This window comes from Spinacia oleracea, chromosome 3, assembly GCF_020520425.1.
Source record: "Spinacia oleracea cultivar Varoflay chromosome 3, BTI_SOV_V1, whole genome shotgun sequence".
Lineage (NCBI taxonomy): Eukaryota > Viridiplantae > Streptophyta > Magnoliopsida > Caryophyllales > Amaranthaceae > Spinacia > Spinacia oleracea.
This window is the reverse complement of record NC_079489.1, coordinates 21,729,129-21,745,152: the sequence shown is the minus strand read 5'-3', so window position 1 is coordinate 21,745,152 and position 16,024 is coordinate 21,729,129. Positions and strand designations below refer to the sequence as shown.

The 16,024-nt window shown below is 33.3% G+C and overlaps 1 protein-coding gene across 1 annotated transcript; it reads left to right on the top strand.

Annotated features, from left to right (window-relative positions):
* The first annotated feature begins 4,239 nt into the window (after positions 1-4,239).
* On the top strand, positions 4,240-8,806 carry LOC110790968 (pto-interacting protein 1). The gene is made up of 8 exons (XM_021995719.2): positions 4,240-4,447; positions 5,133-5,275; positions 5,577-5,827; positions 5,917-6,043; positions 7,090-7,363; positions 7,928-8,060; positions 8,145-8,231; positions 8,367-8,806. Exons 2-8 carry the CDS (start codon positions 5,194-5,196, stop codon positions 8,496-8,498), a joined length of 1,086 nt encoding a protein of 361 aa, XP_021851411.1. The 5' UTR covers positions 4,240-4,447; positions 5,133-5,193; the 3' UTR covers positions 8,499-8,806.
* The last annotated feature ends 7,218 nt before the right edge of the window (positions 8,807-16,024 follow it).

Here is a 16,024-nt window from a genome sequence, read left to right as displayed (position 1 = left end):
ACTTTGACCTTGTAAATAGTAAGTGTAAAAAAATTAAGTAGTACTCCCTCCGTTTCTTTTTGTTGTATCCGTTTCCATTTTAAGCGTTTCATATTGTTGTATCCATTTAGAATCTATTCTATTTTTGGACATACATTTTATCCTAAAATACCCTTACATTTCTATCTAATTACCAAAATACCTAAAGATTCTACTCATATTCCCACCTAATTTTCCCCACCCATAATATTTAATTCTTTTCCCTTCCCCATATACCCACTCTCTCACCTCCTTTATCACCCATCACTATCACTCCTCTCTCTTACCTTATTTCTTTATTATTTTCTCACTCTTTTATTTATTATAATCTCTTACACTCAATCATTTGTCTTACACCCAATCATCACACTTATACCCATACCAATCAAAAATCCAATTTTCTTAAAACCATACCAGATTCCAAATGGATACATCAAAAAAAAAATGGAGGGAGTACTTGGTATTCTGCCCTTCAATTTGCTTACAATTATTTATTAACTTATTTTCTCTTCTCTTTTTTTTTCTCCACTTTGTGACTAAAGAATAAATGGTAATGTAAAAGGTTAAGGTATTGAATTCATTAATTTATTGTTTAACTTAAGAGTAAATGTGACTAAACCTGATGGTTGGCAATAGCATTCAAAAAGCAATGTAAAAGGTAAGTCTGGCTGGATATAAAGATCGAAAATGATAAAGGTCGCAACATGCGATCTTTAAGCCGTGTCACAATGATGACATGGCATGCTTATGTGTCATGATTTAAATTGGAATCTAAAATATTTAACGTATATATCCTATTATACCGGTTTAAAATAAAAGAATATTCTAATTTGTTTCTTTTTTTATATCAATTACCTTATTTACATATTTTCATAGTAAAATTTTTGCAATGATAGTAAATATATTATGATGACTCATAGCCTACGTGGCGCATATATGTACCAATTAAACTCCGACACGTAAGATTGCGACAACTAAATGTTGTCGCAACTTGCGACCTTTATCATCACCCAAGAAAGATAACTCTTGGGTTACAAGTCCTGGAGATTTCTATACAGTCAAGAGCGGGTATGAATGTGGTTGTAAGGCCAACTCGATATGGTTGCATGACAAAGATTGTTTCATAACCTGGTTAGTCGTGCTATATGGGTTGAGGACTGCCTCTATTCTTGCTACCTTTGGGGTTTGTGTTGATGTTCGGTGCACTATATATGGCCAAGGCCCGAAAACTCATAACCACGTCTTTACTACGAGTATTATTTTAGAAGTTGTGTTTTTTCGAGAATTTGTTCTTGGTTGGATGTTGTTGTTCTTATATGCAGTTGGTGACATGGTGTAATTGGGTATTCAGAAGAAGATGTTTTAGTTTCAAGACGAAAGTTTGTTTTGTTGTTGTTACAATTTGGAGAGTAAAAAATGAAGGATATTAGAATCTTAGGATTCGTATAGTGGAGGCTGTTGTCATATGCATCAAATACTTGGTGAATGGTACAGTTTGATCAGTTCTACCCAAGGAAACTTCTGTTATGGATAGAGCTTGGATTGATTAAATTACTTGGTTTGGTTGTAAACAATATTAATTTACCTATTTTATTGTCCAACAAATACATACTCGACTCATATTCTGATTCACTTACTGATATAGGAAAATAATTTAGACACATCCACTAAACATAGTTTTTTGTACTCTTGCACACATGAAATTCTTCAATAATCAATACGCAATGTGCCAAAACTAGCTTCCTTTGCCATACGATAAATCACTTGTATGTTCTCTTCACCTTGTTTTTATTGGGAAATTTGCCAAATGCATGCAACCATTAAATTACCCGATTGTAACCTAGTATGCTTATATGTTAATTGACAACCATATCCATTTTCCGACAATACAAGCCTGAAAACATCGTCACAAATTTTGTCATTTTTTCATTCAACAATCACAATGAGTTAAATGGATCTGTAAGGCTTTTTATTTCAGACCTAATTTATTTCAGTTAATGTTATGATTAACTTAATCAAGTGTAATTGAGTTGAAAAACACTGTTTTTTCCTCTTTTTACATTGAACTTATTATTATGGTTAAATGATATTACTCGTAATGACATCATTTCCACGCGTGTATCGACGGAAAAAGGGTATGAGTATCAACTAGTGAACTTTTAGGTTGTAATTTGAACATTGTTTCTTGAAAGACTGCAATTTTCAAAGTGAATACTTTGAAGGATTTTTCGTCATTTAACACCTTTAAAAAACTAGTTTTTGTAATTTAACATCTTACTTATTGTTTATTGTTTTTAAACACCTTAAAAAAATTTAAGAAATCGAAAGCACACAACGATTTTTGTTAGAGAAAACGTTAATTTTTAACTATGCTAAAGTTCCCAAGACATGATTTGGTGGTAAACAACCCCTTCTAGGCTTCTACCATCAAATTATGCTTTGGGAGCTATAGCATGGTTAAAACCAACGTTTTTTCTTATGGAAATCATTAAGCGGTGTTGATTTACAAACTTGTAGCTTTTTAAGGTGTTTAAATGTAATAAAAATTAAGTAAGGTGTTAAATTACAAAAACTAGTTTTTTTAAGGTGTTAAATGACAAAAAATCCTACTTTGAAGGGCTGTATTTGACAAATTTTTCTTCTTATTGCTTACTCGTGTTATTTATTTTTGTTATAATTAAACTTCATAAGAAAAATTCAGACCAAACCAAATAAGAAAAGGCACAAGTCATTCATATAAAATATTTTGATATGGCCAAGCAATATCCGACCAGAAAAATTCGGATCAAACCAAACCAAATCTGGAAGATTCACATCTTATCAGACGAGACGAGACAAAACATAAAATTTTAAAAAAAAAAAATTAAAAAAGGAAAAAAAGAAAAGACTACGAACAAGGAGCTGTTCCGAATCTCAGTGATTGGGAAATCTTTCCAATCACATGGCATTTTCGTAAATACTTGATGATTTTATTACGAAAATGCTAGGGATGTCAATGGGGCGGGGCGGGGCGGATGCGGATGTATGTCCCTCCATCCCCATCCCCACCTAAAATTTCCATCCTCATCCCCGCCCCATCACCCATGACGGGTACAAAATTCATCCCCATCCCCGCTCAACGAGTACAAACTAAAATCCATCCCCGCCCCACCTCCCGCCTGGGTATCCATCCCCGTCTCATCCCCACCCCATATCCCCGTCAATACCCATCTCGTTTTTTCTTATTTCGCCAACATTATGGAAAAAAGTAACTTCCATAACAAAAAAATTCAAACACATAAAATTAGAAGTCTTGCCTTAATTCATAAAATCAAATACTACAAACCAATCCAAACGCATAAAAAAATTGTTCAACTTTTTATGTTCTTTAAAATTTTCAATTCACGTAGGGAATGATATTCGGATAGGGTTGACGAGTATCAAGCGGGGCGGGTGGGGATGGGCGGGGCGGGCGGGGATGGGGCGGGTCCAACACAAAATCCACACCCGCCCCATCACCCATGGCGGGTATGATCTTTATACCCATCCCCACCCCATCACCCGCCAAACCTCCCTCCATCCCCGCCTACTTGGGGCGGATGCGGGGCGGGTCTCCTATAAAACCCGCCCCATTGACATCCCTAGAAAATGCCATTAAATGTGGGTGACATGTCATCAAATATGGGCCACATGTACAGTCATAATTGTATTTTCATAATACATCAACAACTCTATAATATACGGTCAACAGCTCGCAATATACAATAAGCTTCTACTAATAATCAATCCACAACTATAGATATACAGTTAACCACTTACCAATAAACAGTATTGCATTTTAGTAATTCATCACCAATCATAAAATATACAGTCAACGATAAGTGGTATACAATCAAAACCGAGTAATAGGCAATCAATAACTACAAATATACAGTCAACACCTAACATTATACCACCTACGATTTTCAAGCAAAATATTTACAAAAATGCCATTTAATTGGAAAAATTTTCCAATGACTAAGATTAACTCGGAATTTCTCACAAACAAGTGATGAGAAGATAGCTTTGATTGTCAAGATGAAGGAGGTCAACAAATGTGGACCAAAGGGTGGTAGTTAGTGGTCAGATTAGAAGACCAAATCCTTCCATTCCAAAGAATTCAACTTTCAACCCCATCTCTTCATTTTTATTTTTAATTTTATTTAAATTTATATCTTTTACTTTTTGCTAAATTCTTCTTCAACCTACGCGTTTCTCTCTCCTCCTACCCGCAACTTTCGCTCACTCGCTTTCTTTCTTACCTTCTCTACTTTTTGCTATTAACTCAACTCCATCCCCAAAACCAAAACCAAAACCAAAACCAAAACCCTGCTAATTTCTTCATTAATTTCCTTCATTTTTCTCAGATCAACCTAAAGTTTAGCTCTTGATTCTTATCAAATTCAACTGGGTATATCATTTTTTTCAATTTTAATTGCTTTTTGTACTTCAATTTGCTTCAATTTCCCCCCTTTTTGAGCTTAAGTGCGACTGATCTGAAGCATTTTTTCTCTTATTTCTGTAATTATGCATTAATTAGATGTGGGAAACTACTTGTGTTTGATTATGTAAGCTTAATTTTGTGTTTTTTTTATTGATTGTGGGATTAAATTCTATTCATTTGGTGATCAAGTTCCTTTTCTTTTTGGGTATTTTGTGATTCTAAAATAGTTAGTATTTCTTCGATCTAAGTTGGATATTGGATGTTAATTTTGATTCTGGGTTTTCTTTTTTAGATCAAAACCATCCTTGCTCTGATTTCTGCTACACTACTTTTTTTTTTATAACTATTTTCAGTTGAAAACATTTTTGAATTTTTTGCCGGTTGTAATATGTGCAGCTGTAATGGTTAACGATAACCATTCTAAATTACAGTACTTGAAGTAGTACCTCTTTATTAGTTTAGGATGTTATGACAAAATCGCGTGTTGATCGGTGTTTATTCACTTTTAGATTCTTATATTGCTTTTGGATGAATAAGCTACCCTGTTATCAAAGAAGCTGAAATTCTCCTTTGTAATTAGTTATATATGTTGAATCCCTTTTTTATTCTTCTAACCTTTTATTCTGGTGTAATTGTCTTTGCGTAAATGCAGTGATTGGAATTCATTGTATACTTATATACTCATCTAGAATTCGGCATCTTGAGGAGCCACCATGAGCTGTTTCGGCTGCTGCGGAGATGATGATTTTCAGAGAGGAGGTGATAATGGGGCGTTCATGACAAGTAACCCAGCTGGTAAGGGTTGAATATCTATGTATATTGATCTGACCTGAAATTTTATTGACTGTGATGAACAAAAAATTTGGAGTTCTGTGAAATTTTTTAAAACTAAACGAGTATCGAACAGTTAATACTACGAAACTATGAGTTACTTTATATTCCATTGAAAGTATGATCCGTTATGACATGTGGTTTCTTGGACTGTGTGTAAATATAGTAGAAAAACAAATGTAGATTGAGCCTTCATTCACAATTCAGTTCAACCTGTTTTTCGCTTGAAAATCGATATAGTTGACTAAAAAATTGTGTTATTCAGGCCATAATGCAGCTTACCCAGCAAGAGAAGACAAGCCAAAGGACACACAAACCGTAAATTTTCAGCCTCCTGCAGTTTCTCCAGTTACAGTAGACGAATTGAAAGAAGTTACAGATAATTTTGGAACGAAAGCTTTGATTGGCGAGGGATCTTATGGAAGAGTCTATTATGGTATACTAAGAAGTGGACAGGCTGCTGCCTTAAAAAAATTAGATTCCAGTAAACAACCTGACCAAGAGTTTTTGGGACAGGTAATGCCTACAGAAGAAAGTGGTCTTAATTCTTCAGCAAATTTTGGCATTTTACCAAAATAACAAATATTATCGTACCTGTGTTACAGGTGTCAATGGTATCAAGACTTAAACATGAAAATGTGCTTGAGCTCGTTGCCTATTGTCTTGATGGCAACTTTCGGGTCCTTGCATATGAGTATGCTCCAAATGGTTCCCTTCATGATATTCTTCATGGTAAGTTGTCGTAAATTGCTTCATTCCCAATCAAGTCCAGTTCTTATCACCTCTCGACTAGCCTCCAACATGAGCATTGCCCTCTCGTTACTCTATCGACCTTTTATATAAGTCTTGCTTAATTCAGGAAAATTTTAGTGCCGTAGACTATCTTTTGACATCTGGCAGTTGTGGATATTATCAATTGTTACATTCTAGTTGTTTACAAATCTTATCTATGAGAACATAAGAATTTCTTTTTTTTGTAAGCATGCTCTCAACTTTCCTCAGTATGAAGCACCTCTTATACAGATTATGTATGCTACTGTAGTTACCACTAAAAATGATGCTAATGAAGGTAACTGAGCATCTCATAGCTGAAAAATTTCTTGGTAGCAGAATAGCTTTTTGGTTTGGATATCTATTATTTTGTCAGTAGGCTGCTTTATTACCAAGGAGCCTTTCAAGGATTTGACTGATTTTGCGATGCCCTAGACATTGATTATTTGGTATTTCCCTTATTTGTGGGACATTTGGTGGTAAACTGGAATAATTACTTATAATGAATTAATGATAAGTGATTTTTCTTTCTAGCTTAGGAGTGATTATGGTGCTGGAAATGTCGTCCTTTTAAACATTTTACAGATCGTATTTACGAAGTATTTATTTTTTGCTATTCAGGATCGTGCAATTATTTACTGATTAACTAGGTCCAACTTTTGGCTTAAATTTCTTTCTAGTTCACTGATTGTAATAAGTATACTTTTTGAATGAGATGAAGAAAGGGCAATGTGGAATCGATTATCTTGCACTATCTCTTTTACATGTTTAATATACTTGTTGACTGGCATGAAGAAGGGCAGTGTGGAAGTTAGAAGTTCTCCTTTCTATTTCGCTTTGTAATGCCTGCCCTTTTGAGAAAAAGACCTTATGACTGGCTTTTTCGGCTTTTAGATGAGATTTTTTGTGTGGAGAATTCCAGTTTAGGGATGATGTATTTGTATTTGCCAATATCTTTGTGATGTTTACTAGGTAATGCCTAACGGAATGGTGTTTTTTGTATTTAGGACGTAAAGGTGTCAAAGGTGCACAGCCCGGTCCTGTGCTCTCCTGGGCACAAAGAGTTAAAATTGCTGTTGGGTCAGCCAAAGGACTCGAGTATTTGCATGAGAAAGCTCAGCCTCACATTATACATCGTGATATTAAGTCCAGCAATGTACTTTTATTCGACGATGATGTTGCTAAAATTGCTGATTTTGATTTATCAAACCAAGCTCCGGACATGGCAGCACGTCTACATTCCACACGTGTTCTCGGAACATTTGGATACCATGCTCCAGAGTAAGTGTCATTGTTTGTCAAAAATCGAAGCCATATCTTGCCTTCGTCAGCAGTTGTTATTAAGTGTGATACAGCAAACCAAGTTGCTTAAGTTGTAGTTTAAGTATCCATAGTGTCGTATATATAATCTTATTCTAGAGGCTACCGATGGTAATCATGATGTTTCTATTAGATGTTAGACTCGGCGACTAGTGTTGGTTATGAGGTTATGTCCAAGTTATGATGAGGTTCCAACTTTCTTCGTCCAAAGTGAAGAGTAATGTTGGTTTTACCAAAGTTGACTTGCAGTCCACTTTAAGACTCCCAATTGCATGTTCTCTACAAGTCTATAATAATATAAATAGGTGACTATTATTCGATGTTTCCACTAATGCAAAAGTGGCATGCTTCTGGTGGTATATCTCAAAATAGAAACTTGTGTGTTCACTCATGACAAAACTTCTGTGGTGTATCTCAAAACCTACACGTTTCGTGGGGGTGTAATTTCTTTCTATAATTTTCTTTTAACGCCTCCTTGCTATTGTGCCTTGTAGTAACACTTATCTTATTTACATTTCTTGATAGATATGCTATGACTGGACAATTGAGCTCAAAGAGTGACGTCTACAGCTTTGGCGTAGTTCTCCTGGAGCTCTTAACAGGGCGTAAACCTGTTGACCATACATTACCTCGTGGACAGCAGAGTCTTGTGACATGGGTAATGTTCTGACTTATAATCATAACTTATCCCCTATGTTTTCGGTTTTCATATTATCTCACTCTTAGACTCTGCTTCCTCCAGGCAACTCCAAAACTTAGTGAAGATAAGGTAAAGCAATGTGTTGATCCAAGACTAGCATCAGATTACCCACCCAAGGCTGTTGCTAAGGTAACGTATTATGCTTAACAGTGTATTATGATACGAGACTTTTGACAAAAATCAAAACTCTATAGCTTATAAATCTTGAGAATAAATATATGGGCTGAACTTGAACTCTCTGTTGCTCATAATTATTGAACACAGATGGCCGCTGTAGCTGCTCTATGTGTCCAGTATGAGTCAGATTTTCGGCCAAATATGAGCATAGTCGTCAAAGCTCTTCAACCATTGTTAAATACTCGAACAGGCCCTCCTGCTGAAGCTCCAAATGTGTAAAGTCTCCACCTGCTAAGGAATGTCAAATTTGTTAGTATATTACATTGATTCCTTTCGTATGTGATTCAACAATTAGTGAGATGTATCTTGTTCAATATGGATTCTGTTCAGCTGCTGTAAGTCTGTAATGCATAGAATGTCCCTATAACTCGGAAACTTCAACTTATAGGTAGCATTTTCTCAATTATTTTGTTTGTTGAAGGGGGTTTATTCGTCTTCCTTCCCGTTGTCTTTGGCTCAACTCTCAAGCGAATGTGTCATCTTTTCTTTTTGATGAATGAAAGAATGATGAATGATGTTGAATAACATTTTAGATCTTTGTAAATTTATGAACAAATGATTGGGACGTTCAAGTATCAGTGAAGGTCCTCTTAAAGTTGGGTTCTCGACTTCTCACGCATGCATGGGATATCGAATAATTTTAAGGTTGGAGAAGTGAATTTAATTTACGTACTCTCCATGTTCTCTTTTATTTGTCCCATTTGGAATCCTCAGATGAAGTTAAAATGTAATTCAAAAGTATGCAAAAAGTTGTATAAAAAAAAAAGGAGGAATTATTAGTATGGGTAAGTTTCCTATGAGACCGACATACGCATAAGACGTTGATGTTATCATTATACAGTAAAGAAATAATTCCTATGTCCCTTAATACTCGCACCGTTTTGACTATATACGCTTGTCAATACACAACTTTGACCACCAATATCTTTAACTACATATTACTCCCTCCGTTCTTGAATGTTAGTCCCCTTTCTATATTGGGTTGTTTTTATTTATCAGTCCCTTTTGGAATATTTCCTTATTTGTCCAACATTTATCTTCATTATACTCTCAAAAATATCCAAATATCCCACTTGTTTACTCCCAAGTAAACATTTATCCCCACTCAACCCTTTAATTATTTATCTCTTACCCACATGGGTTAGACTCATGTGACAAGTGTACTTATATTGGATTGTCTTAAATTCCAAAAGGGACTAACATTCAAGGACGGAGGAAGTATAAAAACTTCTAAAAACATTAATATTTTGGAAATGTATATTAAGATGAAGCCAACAATATATTATATATTAACATTTGTTTTCATATGCTAGAAATAAAATAGGGTCAAAATGAATTTTGTGAATAGAACAAAAAGTCAAAACGGTGCGAGCATTAAGGGACGGAGGGAGTATAACTATTTAACTGTAGTGTATTAATTAATTAAATATAACTATTTGATCATAATTGAAAAGTGTAACTATTTGTCAAGAAGTTGGTCTTGTACATAAAACTGTTCTATATAAGTTTTTATATTGGTTAACATGAAAATGGCGTTACTCATACTCCCTCCTTATTTGAATTGACTTTTAGTTGATGTGTTTAGCCTACTAGAAAAATAAAAACCTCAAGGCTCTCATGTCTCTTCGTTTTAATGTTTTAAAGGGAAATTACAATAAATTATTTTTCTTTGTTTGTTTTCTTATAAGAAAGTTAGTGAAAGAAAATGGAAATGAAAGTATAAAGGAGACGATAAATGGGAGGAGAAAAAATAAATGTAATGGTCTTTCTTCTTTATAAAACGAAAATGTTTTTAACCTCGGGAATTATTTTCCGCCATTAGAATTGTTTGACATCCCAAAAGTTTCTGTCAAAAAAACGAAGTATTAATCATATTAATATTTCACGGTTGTTGCAATGGTCTTCAACTAAGTGGAGTAGATGAGTTCAGGAGATTTTAAGCCTAAATCAACCCTAATACACTAGAAATCAATAAGGCCAAAGCCACATGAAAATAACTTTCATATCCTCCCAAATGGAACGTCTTGTTCATTTTATTCCTCCTTGCTACTGTTTGTCGTTGCCTTTTCTTTTAAATCGCACAACTTAGCTAGCACAAAATGTCGACTTTCACCAAACCTCAATGGAGGTTCCATTTGATTTATGTTCCTCCTAACCTTGAAAAAACATAGGGCAACTTTGTCGTAGTAGTATTCTGGTTAGAGATATTCTTTTCAAAAGAAATCTATTACTATATACTAAAAGAGACACCAAGAATGACACGTGTCAATTCCTGGTGCGATTTTTTCCCGCCAAAAATCACTTTCCAAAAAACAAAGTGTATCTGTTATATTTTATTTTATTCTCTACCTTTTTTTTTATAAACTATTCATGTATGGAAACAAAATTTAATTTATAAATTATGGCAATAATAGATACGACGTAATAATGATGATTCTAAATTGGTAATATTTTAGTCAAATCGCTATATTAATAATGAAAATATATCACTCAATCTTTTGGTAAAATTACCATATTAGCATTTTAAATGTGCACATTAAATGAATAAATTTAAATGAATATGTTAAAAATGTTATAACTATGCAATAGTTTGGGAGATAATCAGTTAAATATTTTGTGAAAATTTTTATCAAAATCCGTGCATGCACGGGATCTAATCTAGTATAGTACTGAGTCCGTCACGTTATCTCTACAAATCAAATCAGAAACCAACATCTGCTCACTTGTTCTTAAATTGTAATACTGTTAGAAATATTTGAATCATAACCTTACAAAAAAAAAAACTAGATTGTTTTGGTATAGGGATGAATTTTCTTATTCTTCTAGACCAACTAAAATCCTTTCAAAGAAGTCGTGAAAAAAGTTAATCATTACCTTTTGACAAATCTAGATAGACAAAAATTATTGTATTTTCAACATTGTTCTAATCTCAATTCATTAAATCTCTGTGAAAGCTTGAATGTCTTATTAAGAGTGAGACTTCTGAACTCTTCTTAACTCATTCACCTTCAAAGAACATCCTTTGCTTACTCTTCAAATCCAACTTCTCCCATTATTGCCTTTCGATGGTTCTTGTAAATCTTCCTCCTCAACAACACATGTCATTATCCGAGACAACAACGTTGAACCATTCATTTCATCATTTATAACCTTAGTATCTCTCCGACATCAATAATTGAAGCATTGACTTTTCATAAAGGTCTTCAAGTGGCAATTGAAATCGAGATCATTGATATCAACCTTGATTGCGACAACCTTCTAGTCACCAACTCGATAGATCGGTCAAAGGACTTTGGACCACTCCTTGGAATTCCAAAAAAAAGTATCAACTCCATGGTGATCATCTACGGCAATTTCGACAATAGGAAATTCCACCACGCCTACCGCTAATCAACCATAACAACTAAATGGATAGCTAATGTAAGTCATTTAGTTAACTCTGTATGTATTAAGTTAACAATCAAAATATGAATTATGTAGCTGTGTATCCTGTTTTTATAATAAATATACAGTTTAAATTCAAGAGCACGTCGTTTATCCCCAAAGAATATATATTAAAATAATAATTTTTATGTTTATTAGATGCTCGATAAATGTTCATCATAGTGCACCCGTGCATAATCCAAATGGGCGTTAGCAATAGCAACCCCAATAAATTCTCCCCTTTAAAGTTTGAATCTTATTAAAAACGATTTTCCAATAGTAGAACATGCATTGTTTGGCCAAACTTCTAGAGGACAATTTCTGTTTTTAAGAAGTACTTCCTCCGTCTTTTAATACTCGCAACGTTTGGACTTTTGCCACTATTCATATAATCTACTTTGACTATTCGTAGTGTTTTTTATATAAGATAAAACATAGTCATGTGGGATCTTGTTAGATTCGTCTCAATGTGTATTTTCAAAATATCAACTTTTTATAATTTTTGCATAAAGAGAATTTAAGATATAAATGATCAAAGTTGTGCATTGGCATGCGTGAAACTAACAAACGTTACGAGTATTAAAAGACGGAGGAAGTAGTTTTCTAGAAAAAGTTTCTAGAAAAGCTATTTTGAGAAATAGAAGTGCTTGGCCATGAAATTTTAAAAGTAACTTTGAAAAACAGAAATATTTTTACCACGTTTGGCCAATAAAGCTTAATTATAATCTGTTTAATTTAACTTTAGAAAAGTAAAAAGAAAAAGAAACCCCAAATTGTTAAAGATGTATAATAGCATAGGAGATCGATCAAGAACAACATCACCAATCAAGTCCACATTCCCTTTTCTCTTGACAAAAATTTATTAACAATGCCTCTCCAACTTTTGTTTCATAAAAGAGACCATCGTCGTTCGGTTACCATTTACTAATTATTAATATATAGATAGCTATGCACCTATCTGTACATGCATACGCGATTAAATGGTTGCGTTTCATCGATAACAAAAGCACGCAGCTATTCTCTCACCATTCTTCTCTCTCCTCTAACCTCTCACCATTTTCTCTCTCATCAAAACCTCTCACCATTTTCTCTCTCATCAAAACCTCAAACTCTCTTTCCTCCATTGAAGTCACTCTTTCTCTCTCCTCCCAAACAATCCGACCTCCTTCCCTCCGCCTTTCACCGCCGCCTCCCTTCGATCTAACAACCGCCACTTCCTCAACCACGCGCAGCTACTCAATCGTGTTAGATCCACGCGACACTGAGCCATAGATATTGTCGCTGAAGCCTTCTCCTCCCCTGCGACGTTGCCTCTCTGATCTTGTGCCATGGCGGTCGACATTCTCCACCGCCGAACATCGATGCTCCGCTCTCTGGAAGTTTCTCTTTCACCGCCGACATCGAAGTCTCTCTCGGCATTGTCTGACTCATGCTCAACTAAGAACCGTGAATCCTTCCTTCTCTTAATCTGGTAAGTTCTATCTCCTTCGTTTATATAACTTACTAAATTTGAATTTACTAATTTCGGACGAATTTTTTTGAAAGTAATTAGTTGTTAACCCTAGATTTTGTGTGAATTTGATTGAGAATTTTCATGTTCATGTATTCAATTTTGTGTGCGAATAGTTCACTTATTTCGTCAATTAATAAAGTCAAATTGCAAATAGTTTTCTGATTTAAGTGTCAATTTTATGAATTTTAATTTGATAGAGAAATTGCAATTTATTCATTATTGATTATGATTTGGTGACAGATTATTTGATAAAGAATTATAAGTGTGATTAGAATGAACAACATTTGTTAATTTTGATATTGTTGTTGTTGGTGATATTGTGGTTAGGATTGTTGTTATGTATGATAGTTCACAAATAATAAGATTTTTGTGCGATGTTTAGTTTTTCAACTCTCTTGTTCAACTTATAAAGAATTATGTTCAATTTTACACAAAATCATGTTCAAATAAATTTAAATTGTAAAATTAATATATGTTCAATATTTCTGTGTGATATTCAGTTTCTCAACTCTCGTGTTCAACTTAAAAAGAATCATGTTCAACTAATTTCAACTTATAAAAGTGATGTTCACAACTAATAACATTTTTGTGTGATGTTCAGTTTTTCAACTCTCGTGTTCAACTTATAAAGAATCTTGTTCAATTTTAGGCAAAATATGTTCAATACTTTTGTGTGATGTTCAGTTTCTCAACTCTCGTGTTCAACTTATAAAGAATCATGTTCAATTTACACAAAATCATGTTCAACTAAATTTAACACTTTTGTGTGATGTTAATTATTTTTATCTTTTGAACAATATATGATGTGATTATCTATCAATTATGTTTGGCACCAAAAACATCTATCGTATTATGTAATTTGTGTAATTGTGAAATGTTAACTCAAGTTGCATTGCTTAACTTTTGGTTGTGATATGTATTAATTTCATTAATCATAGTAATTAGTATTAGCTTCATCTATTTACGCTGATAATATCGCTGAACAAATATTTTCTTCTTTTAGAAATGATTAATTTGCTACTTTGTTAGTCTTGATTTTGAGTGATGTTCAGTTTTTCAACTCTCTTGTTCAACCAATAAAGAATCACGTTCAACTTATAAAACTATAATATGTTCAATACTTTTGTGCGATATTCAGTTTCTCAAGTCTTATGTTCAACTTAAACAAAATCGCGTTCAACTAAATTTAACTTATTAAACTAATATATGTTCAATACTTTTCTGTGATGATCGATTTTTCAAGTCTTATGTTCAACTTACACAAAATCATGTTCAACTAAATTTAACTTATAAAACTAATATATGTTCAACACCTTTGTGTGATGTTCAGTTTCTAAAGTCTTATGTTCAACTTATATAAAATCATGTTCAACTAAATTTAACTTATAAAATTAATATATGTTCAATAATTTTGTGTGATGTTCAGTTTCTTAAGTCTCATGTTCAACTTATAAAGAATTATGTACAACTAAATTTAACCTATAAAACTAGTATGATATTTTCAAAAGCATTTTTTAAGTAGGTGCTCATTATTCTTTAATAATGTTCAGATTTTATAAGCAGATGTTCATTATTCTTTACTAAAATATCAAAAGTGGCGTTGTCTAAAAATTGCCATGTTCAGTTTATAATTCATCATGTTCAACTTATAGAAGATGATAGTTCACAAATAAGAACATTTTTGTGTGATGTTCAGTTTCTCAAGTCTCATGTTCAATTTATAAAGAATCATGTTCAACTAAATTCAACTTATAAAACTATGATATGTTCATAAATAAAAAAAACACTTTTGTGGGATGTTCAGTTTCTCAAGTCTTATATTCACCTTAAACAGAATAATGTTCAACTAAAAACATTATGATTTTCTTGCAGGAAGGTAAATGTTGATAAGAATGCGGCAATAAAAGAAAAAAAAGTTGATTTAGAAATGGAAGATATGGTATGAAGAGATGTTGTAAGAATTGAAGAAGAATTGAAGGCAGAAGCAACAAGAAAAGAATCTGGAAATAAGGTCGCAGATAGAAAGAGAAAAGAGACCGGTGTACATAAAAAGTGAAGCCGAAAGGAAGGAAGCAGAAAAATTAGAAGCATATAGAAAGAGAAAATAGGAAGTAGAAGTAAATAAATGAAATGTTTATTTTTTAAACATGAATGTTCATTAAATTACTTTAAATGTTCATTTGTGTGTTTTTTATGTGTGCTTCTTGTATCTTACTCAAATGTTCATATCTTTTTTTTAGGAAAACAACTGTGATAAAAAAAAGTTTTTAAAAATAAAAAATAAAAAAAATAAAAAAAATAAAAAAAAAGGAGGACACAGAATAATGGACTAAAATAAGAAAGGAGAAATCACACAAAACTGCTAAAACGGAATATTTGTAGCTCATATGCATGCAGAATTGCATGCATAGGTATGCAGCCAAAAATTTGGGACCATTTACCACCACTAAAATCCAACCGCATAACTCACCCAAAACGGCCCACGACCACCAGCCCACACCACTAAACCCCCACATCTACTTTAAATCATCTTATATGCAAAATATGGTATGCATCCGGGTGCACAATGCTCACTGTACACCCTATTTTTAAATGAACATATAGTTCAAATACAAAGAACATATAGCAAATGAACATATAGTTCAAATCCATAGAACATATAGCTTAATATTTCACTAGTATATGTACATTGAAATTATTCACAATGTTCTTTAAATTTTCAATAAATGTTCAACAGGTGCACAATGAGCACTGTGCACCCAGGTGTATAATCCAAATTGCCCTATGAAATAAGGTGGAGGTCGAATTT

Coding starts and splice junctions, on each gene's coding strand:
- LOC110790968 (XM_021995719.2), top strand. CDS start 5,194: ATGAGCTGTTTCGGCTGCTGCGGAGATGATGATTTTCAGAGAGGAGGT. Junction 8,061..8,144: donor AGCAGAGTCTTGTGACATGG/GTAATGTTCTGA, acceptor TGCTTCCTCCAG/GCAACTCCAAAACTTAGTGA. Junction 8,232..8,366: donor CACCCAAGGCTGTTGCTAAG/GTAACGTATTAT, acceptor TATTGAACACAG/ATGGCCGCTGTAGCTGCTCT.